This window comes from Salvelinus sp. IW2-2015, unplaced genomic scaffold, assembly GCF_002910315.2.
Source record: "Salvelinus sp. IW2-2015 unplaced genomic scaffold, ASM291031v2 Un_scaffold4551, whole genome shotgun sequence".
Taxonomy (NCBI): domain Eukaryota; kingdom Metazoa; phylum Chordata; class Actinopteri; order Salmoniformes; family Salmonidae; genus Salvelinus; species Salvelinus sp. IW2-2015.
This window is the reverse complement of record NW_019945821.1, coordinates 16,681-25,777: the sequence shown is the minus strand read 5'-3', so window position 1 is coordinate 25,777 and position 9,097 is coordinate 16,681. Positions and strand designations below refer to the sequence as shown.

The following is a 9,097-nucleotide window of genomic DNA, read 5'->3' as shown; positions in this document are numbered from 1 at the left end:
ACTCGTTACATCCACATCTGTACTGTACGTACACCACTGTACTCCTCTATACTGTACACTATACTATACTGTACACCACTGTACTCCTCTATACTGTACACCACTGTACTCCACTATACTGTACTCCTCTATACTGTACACCACTATACTCCACTGCACTGTACTCCTCTATACTGTACACTATACTGTACTCTACAATACTATACTATACTGTACCATTTAATACTRCACTACCATACAATACTATACTGCACTCTGCAGTACTATACTGTACCATTTAATACTACACTACCATACAATACTATACTGCACTCTGCAGTACTATACTGTACTCTACAATACTCTACTGTACCATTTAATACTACACTACCATACAATAATATAATACACTCTGCAGTACTATACTGTACTCTACAATACTATACTACCATACTGTGCTATACAGTACTACACTACCATACTGCAATATGCAATACTATACTACCATACTATAATGTACTCTGCAATACTATACTACAATACTGTACTATGCAGTACTATACTACCACGCTATACTGTACGCCGCAATACTATAATACTGTACTGTACTCTGCAATACTATACTACCATGCTATACTGTACTCTGCAATACTATAATACTATAATACTATACTGTACTCTGTAATACTATAATACTATACTATGCAATACTACACTAACATACTGTACTATGCAATATTATACTACCGTGATATACTGTACACTGCAATACTATAATACTATACTGTACTCTGCAATACTATACTACCATGCAATACTACACTCTGACCACTTTCACATACTGTACATCTTTCACTCCTCTGTAAAATATCTGCGTTCTCTCTGCTGTTAGATGTGTAGATGTAGTAATGAGATGGTAATTGGTTCCAGAGACGGCTGTAGACACCTGTTACTGAGACGGCTGTAGACACCTGTTACTGAGACACCTGTTACTGAGACGGCTGTAGACACCTGTTACTGAGACACGTGTTACTGAGACGGCTGTAGACACCTGTTACTGAGACGGCTGTTACTGAGACGGCTGTAGACACCATGTTACTCGAGCACGGCTGTTACTGAGACGCGCTGTTACGAAGACCACCTGTTTACTGAGACGGCTGTTTTTACGAACATGTAGACGGCTGTAGACACCTGTTACTGAGACGGCTGTACACACCCTATTACTGAGACAGACGCTACTAACCTACAGATGGGGTAGCAACTTAATTCAGCCGTGCCGATTTCTGTCGGAGTGGATGGTTTGGGGGGGGGATCACAACTAAGCCCAGGCTCCCGTGTGGCGCAGAGGTCTAAGGCACTGCATCTCAGGGCTAGACCCTGGTTCGATTCCAGGCTGTATCACAACCCGGCCGTGATTGGGAGTTTCATGTGCGGCGCACAATTGGCCCAGCGTCATCCGGATTAGAGTTTGGCCGGAGTGGCCGTCATAGTTAAAAAATACCAAAATTCTAATTTACAGTCATTCTATACCTTAATTACATGAGGCACGATCACGTCTCAATGTAATTAATACTTGGAACAGATTTCCTAAATGAAATTCAGTTGAAGTGGAAGTTTACATTCACCTTAGCCAAATACATTTTAAACTCAGTTTTTCAACAATCTCTGACATATAATCCAAAAAAAATGCCCTGTTTTAGGTCAGTTAGGATCACCACTTTATTTTAAGAATGTGAAATGTCAGAAATAATAGCAGAGAGAATGATTTATTTCAGGATTTTATTTCTTTCATCACATTCCCAGTGGTCAGAAGTTTACATACACTCAATTAATATTGGTAGCATTGCCTTTAAATTGTTTAACTTGGGTCAAACGTTTCAGGTAGCCTTCCACAAGGCTCCCCACAATAAGTTGGGGAATTTTGGCCCATTCCTCCTGACAGAGCTGATGTACTGAGTCAGGTTTGTAGGCCTCCTTGCTCGCACACGCTTTTTCAGTTCTGACCACAAATTTTCTATAGGATTGAGGTCGGGCTTTGTGATGGCACTCCAATACCTTGACATTGTTGTCCTTAAGCCATTTTGCCTCAACTTTGGGAGTATGCTTGGGGTCATTGTCCATTTGGAAGACCCATTTGCGACAAGCTTTAACTTCCTGATGTCTTGAGATGTTACTTCAATATATCCAGAATATTTCTTTCCTCATGATGCCATCGGTTGTTGTGAAGTGCACCAGTCCCTCCTGCAGCAAAGCACCCCCACAACATGATGCTGCCACCCCCCCGTGCTTCACGGTTGGATGGTGTCTTTGGCTGCAAGCCTCCCACTTTTTCCTTTCCTGACGATGGTCATTATGACCAAACAGTTTTTTTTGCTTCATCAGACCAGAGGACATTTTCCGAAAAGTACGATCCTTGTCCCCATGTGCAGTTGCAAACCGTAGTCTGGCTTTTTAATGGCAGTTTTGAGCAGTGGCTTCTTCCTAGCTGAGCGGCCTTCAGGTTATGTCGATATAGGACTCGTTTAACTGTGGATATAGATACTTTTATACCTGTTTCCTCCAGCATCTTCACAAGGTCCTTTGCTGTTGTTCTGGGATTGATTTGCCACTTTTCCGCACCAAAGCACGTTCATCTCTAGGAGACAGAACGCGTCTCCTTCCTGAGCGGTATGACGGCTGCGTGTCCCATGGTGTTTATACTTGCGTACTATTGTTTGTACACATGAATGTGGTACCTTCAGCATTTGGAAATTGCTCCCAAGGATGAACCAGACTTGTGGAGGTCTACAATTTTTTTTCTGAGGTCTTGGCTGATTTCTTTTGATTTTCCCCATATGTCAAGCAAAGAGGCACTGAGTTTGAAGGTAGGCCTTGAAATACATCCACAGGTACACCTCCAATTGACTCAAATTATGAAGCTTCTAAAGCCATGACATAATTTTCTGGAATTTTCCAAGCTGTTTAAAGGCACAGTCAACTTAGTGTATGTAAACTTCTGACCCACTGGAATTGTGATACAGTGAATTATAAGTGAAATAATCTGTAAACAATTGTTGGGAAAATGACTTGTGTCATGCACAAAGTAGATGTCCTAACCGACTTGCCAAAACTATAGTTTGTTAACAAGAAATTTGTGGAGTGTTTGTAAAACGTGTTTTAATGACTTCAACCTAAGTGTCTGTAAACGTCTGATTTCAACTGTATATTTTAGCTGAATTCGGGGTCATTTTTTGTGTTATCCCCCAAAAAACTATGTTTTTACTAAAAACTTTGTGTGGCCTGTTGCCGACTCCTACTCTACAATGGCAAGAAAAGGTATGTGAAGCCTTTGGAATGATCTGGAGTTTTGCATAAATTGGTCTTAAAATTWGATYTGATCTTCATCTAAGTCACAACAATAGACAAACACAGTGTGCTTAAACTAAYAACACASAAATTATTGTATTTTTCTTGTCTATATTGAATACATAATTTAAACATTCACAGTGTAGGTTGGGAAAAGTACGTGAACCCCTAGGCTAATGACTTCTCCAAAATCTAATTGGAGTCAGGAGTCAGGAGTCAGCTGACCTGGAGTCCAATCAATGAGACGAGATTGGAGATGTTGGTTAGAGCTGCCTTGCCCTAAACACTCACAAAATTTGAGTTTGTTATTCACAAGAAGCATTGTCTGATGTGAACCCTGCCTCGAACTAAAGAGATCTCAGAAGACATAAGATTAAGAATTGTTGACTTGCATAAAGCTAGAAAGGGTTACAAAAGTATCTCTAAAAGCCTTGATGTTCATCAGTCCACGACGGTAAGACAAATTGTCTATAAATGGAGAAAGTTCAGCACTGTTGCTACTCTCCCTTGGAGTGGCCGTCCTGCAAAGATGACTGCAAGAGCACAGTGCAGAATGCTCAATGAGGTTAAGAAGAATCCTAGAGTGTCAGCTAAAGACGTACAGTGGGGAGAACAAGTATTTGATACACTGCCGGTTTGCAGGTTTTCCTACTTAACAAGCATGTAGAGGTCTGTAATTTTTATCATAGGTACACTTCAACTGTGAGAGACGGAATCTAAAACAAAAATCCAGAAAATCACATTGTATGATTTTTAATAATTCATTTGCATTTTATTGCATGACATAAGTATTGATCACCTACCAACCAGTAAGAATTCCGCTTCTCACAGACCTGTTAGTTTTTCTTAAGAAGCCCTCCTGTTCTCCACTCATTACCTGTATTAACTCACCTGTTTAGAACTCGTACCTGATAAAAGACACTGTCCACACACTCAATCAAACAGACTCCAACCCTCCACAATGGCCCAAGACCCAGAGAGCTGTGGTAAGGACCATCAGGGATAAATTGTATGACCTGTACAAGGTGGGATGGGCACAGGACAATAGCCAAGCCAGCTGGTGAGAAGGCACAACTGTTGGCACAATTATTAGAAAATGGAAGAATTCAAGGATGCGGTTCAATCCACCCTGGTCTGGGGCTCTCATGCAGATCTCCCTCGTGGGGTCATCAATGATCATAGGGAATGTGAGGGATCAGCCAGAACTACAGGCAGGACCTGGTCAATGACCTGAAGAGGCTGGGACCACAGTCCTCAAAGAAAACCATTAGTGAACACACATACGCGTCAGTGGTATATAAAATTCCGCAGCGCATCGAAGGTCCCCCTGCTCAAGCCAAGCCGCATGTCAGCCACGTCTGAGTTTGCCATATGACATCTGATTGATCCAGAGGAGGAATGGGAAAGGGTCATGTTCTGATGAAGAACAAAATCTAGAGCTTTTTGCTCTAAACTCCATCTCGTCCGGGTGTTGGAGGAATAGAAGCCTCGATGAGGTAACAACCCAACGAACACCATCCCAACCGGAATGTGTCATGGAGGTGAAACATCATTCTTTGGGATGCTTTTCTGCAAAGGGGACAGGACGACTGCCCGAATTGAAGGGAGGATGGATGGGCATGTATCGCGAGATCTTGACACAACAACCTCCTTCCTCAGTAAGAGCATGAAGATGGGTCGTGGCTGGGTCTTCCAGCATGACAACGACCCGAACACACAGCCAGGGCAACTAAGGATGCTCCGTTAAGAAGGCAATCTCAAGGTCCTGGAGTGGCTAACCAGTCTCCAGACCTGAACCCAATAGAAAATCTTTGGAGGGAGCCGAAAGTCCGTATGCCCAGCGACAGCCCCGAAACCTGAAGGATCTGGAGAAGGTCTGTATGGAGAGTGGGCACAAATCCCTGCTGCAGTGTGTTGCAACCTGGTCAAGAACTACAGGAAACGTATGATCTCTGTAACTTGCAAACTAAGTTTCTGTACCAAATATTTTCAGTTCTGCTTTTCTGATGTAATCAAATATACTATGTCATGCAATAATGGAGATTAATTATAATTAAAAATCATAAATGTGATTTTCTGGATTTTTGTTTTAGATTCCTTCTCTCACAGTTGAAGTGTACCTATGATAAAAATGACAGACCTCTACATGCTTTGTAAGTAGGAAAACCTGCAAAATTGTCAGTGTATCAAATACTTGTTCTCCCCACTGTACAGAAATCTCTGGAACATGCTAACATCTCTGTTGACGAGTCTACGATACGTAAAACACTAAACAAGAATGGTGTTCATGGGAGGACACCACGGAAGAAGCCACTGCTGTCCAAAAAAAACATTGCTGCACGTCTGAAATCCGCAAAAGAGAACCTGGATGTTCCACAGCGCTACTGGCAAAATATTCTGTGGACAGATGAAACTACAGTTGAGTTGTTTGGAAGGATCACACAACACTGTGTGGAGAAGAAAAGGCACAGCACACCAACATTAAAGCCTCATCCCAACTGTAAAGTATGGTGGAGGGAGCATCATGGTTTGGATCTGCTTTACTGCATCAGGACCTGGACAGCTTGCTATCATCGACGGAAATATGAATTCCCAAGTTTATCAAGACATTTTGCAGGAGAATGTAAGGCTATCTGTCCACCAATTGAAGCGCAACAGAAGTTGGGTGATGCAACAGGACAACGACCCAAAACACAGAAGTAAATCAATAACAGAATGGCTTCAACAGAAGAAAATACACCTTCTGGAGTGGCCCAGTCAGAGTCCTGACCTCAACCTGATTGAGATGCTGTGGCATGACCTCAAGAGAGCAGTTCACACCAAACATCCCAAGAATATTGCTGAACTGAAACAGTTTGGTCCAAAATTCCTCCTGACCGTTGTGCAGGTCTGATCCGCAACTACAGAAAACGTTTGGTTGAGGTTATTGCTGCCAAAGGAGGGTCAACGTGTTATTAAATCCAAGGGTTCACATACTTTTCCCACCCTGCACTGTGAATGTTTACAGTGTGTTCAATAAAGACAGGAAAACGTATCATTGTTTGTGTGTTACTAGTTTAAGCAGACTGTGTTTGTCTGTTTTGGAGGAATATGACTTAACGCATAACAATTCCCAGTCCACTTTCTGTAAGTGGTGGTATAGTCACAGAGAGATAAGGGAGCAATCCTCGCAATGATTTGACCATTATGCTCCTTCCATTTAAAAATGAACACAGAACTCCCTCAATGATGATGATGATAATGTCAGCCACTGCTGCCACTCTACCTCKTCTGAGTCACCATGGTAACCCTCTAGCAACTGTTCCTAAGGGAGTGTGTTTTTCTCCCCAGCATCAAGGCCTCTCTGTCACCTGCTAAGGCTCAGACCCAGACAGCAGACAAACCTGATGGTGAGTCTCTGCAGTTCAGAGTTCAAATGACAGGTTCTGGTAATTATAACAATAATCCAAGCCTTTTATTTATTAGTTAGATGCATTATAACATGTTATAAGCTTTGAAATATGTATTATAGCACATACTATAAGCATAGTAATACGTTGTAACACGTGCTATAATCATTCATACATTTYCCATGATTCCTTATAAGATAAGGAGTCTCCCTGTTGAATGCGTTGTATTAAAACATTTCTCTGGGTTCCCCAGCCTCTAAGACTCCAGTCAAGGCTGGTCCTCTGGTACGTCCTCCGTGGGTGACCGACCCAGGGTTCGCTGACCGTTACGCCCCAGACAAGACCAGTACGGTTCTGACCCAGCACAGACAGCCGGCCCAGCCTACGCCCATGCAGAACCGCTCCTCTATCCTACAGGCAGCTCAGCAGGCACCCGAGGACAGCGGAAGGACCCCTCTGTGTGGAGCCTGCAACAAGATCATTAGGTGGGAACCCTAGGACTGTACTGCCCCTGTCTGTTAGATGAATAACGGCATGGTCTTTATTTACTACTGCCCACTGTCTGTTATATTATTAAACACTAGAGCCAGCCAAGCCTGAAATATCACCCAATTATTTATATATTACAAAAAAAAATTGTGCCAAAACTCTGAATGAAAAAATAGCCCCATATTGGGTCAATACAACAACTGCTGTTCCTTACATCAGTCCTTTATGAAAAAGTAGTATAGAGAGGATAAAAAAAGTAGAGAGGATAAACTCCATAGACTATCATTTCATAATAGACCTGACCAGGGAATACTCTTGGTCTTTATATAACTTCGTCATTATCCTTTTAGAAATGAACCGTTCTCTCTTGAACTGGAACCTGGTCAGGTCGTTCCTAATCTAACAGTGTCAGATGGTTCCTAATCTAACAGTGTCAGGGGTTCTCCTAATCTAACATGTCAGATGGTTCCTAATCTAACAGTGTCAGATGGTTCCTAATCTAACAGTGTCGGTCGTTCCTAATCTAACAGTGTCAGATGGTTCCTAATCTAACAGTGTCAGGTGGTTCCTAAATCTAACAGTGTCAGATGGTTCCTAATCTAACAGTGTCAGTGGTCTCCTAATCTACCAGTGTCAGATGGTTCCTAATCTAACAGTGTCAGGTGGTTCCTAATCTAACAGTGTCAGATGTTCCTAATCTCTAACAGTGTCAGGTGTTCCTAATCTAACAGTGTCAGATGGTTCTAATCTAACAGTGTCAGCGAATGTGGTTTCCTAATCTAACAGTGTCAGATGGTTCCTAATCTAACAGTGTCAGGTGTGTTCTAATCTAACAGTGTCAGATGGTTCCTAATTCTACCAGTGTCAGATGGTTCTAATCTAACAGTGTCAGGTGTTCCTAATCTAACAGTGTCAGGTGGTTCCTAACTACCAGTGTCAGGTGGTTCCTAATCTAAACAGTGTCGAATGGTTCCTAATCTAACAGTGTCAGATGTTTCCTAATCTAACAGTGTCAGATGTTCTAATTACACAGTGGTCAATGGTTCCTATCTAACAGTGTCAGTGGTTCTAATCTAACAGTGCTCAGATGGTTTCTAATCTAAAGTGTCAGATGTTTCCTAATCTAACAGTGTCAGGTCGTTCCTAATCTAACAGTGTCAGATGGTTCCTAATCTAACAGTGTCAGATGGTTCCTAATCTAACAGTGTCAGATGGTTCCTAATCTAACAGTGTCAGATTGGTTTCCTAATCTAACAGTGTCAGATGGTCCTAATCTACATGTCAGGTTGTTCCTAATCTAACAGTGTCAGATGGTTTCCTCTACATGTCAGTCCGTGTCCCTAATCTAACAGTGTCAGATGGTTCCTAATCTAACAGTGTCAGGGTCGTTCCTAATCTAACAGTGCGGTCGTGTCCTAATCTAACAGTGTCAGGTGGTTCCTAATCTAACAGTGTCAGGTGGTTCCTAATCTAACAGTGTCAGGTGGTTCCTAATCTAACAGTGTCAGATGGTTCCTAATCTAACAGTGTCAGATGGTTCCTAATCTAACAGTGTCAGGTGGTTCCTAATCTAATCTAACAGTGTCAGATGGTTCTCGTAATCTAACAGTCGTCAGAAGTGGTTCCTATATCTAACAGTGTCAGGTGGTTCCTAATCTCTAACTATCTTAACAGTGTCAGGTGGTTCCTTATCTAACAGTGTCAGGTGTGTTCCTAATCTAAGTCAGAGTGTCTAGGTGTTCCTAATCTACAGTGTCAGGTGGTTCCTAATCTAACAGTGTCAGGTGGTTCCTAATCTAAACTGTCAGGTGGTTCCTACCTAATCTAACAGTGTCAGGTGGTTTCCTAATCTAACAGTGTCAGATTGGTTCCTAAATTTAATGCAGAGTGTCAGA

At 42.1% G+C, this 9,097-nt stretch overlaps 1 protein-coding gene across 1 annotated transcript in view; it reads left to right on the top strand.

The window, feature by feature from the left end:
* The window catches only part of LOC112077423 (PDZ and LIM domain protein 7-like), a 25,605-nt gene that overhangs the window by 8,743 nt on the left and 7,765 nt on the right, over positions 1 to 9,097 (top strand). The window contains exons 5-6 of the mRNA XM_024143936.2: positions 6,620 to 6,713; positions 6,967 to 7,198. Of these exons, the coding sequence (XP_023999704.2) occupies positions 6,620 to 6,713; positions 6,967 to 7,198 (326 nt within the window). The remainder of the gene's footprint in view (positions 1 to 6,619; positions 6,714 to 6,966; positions 7,199 to 9,097) is intronic.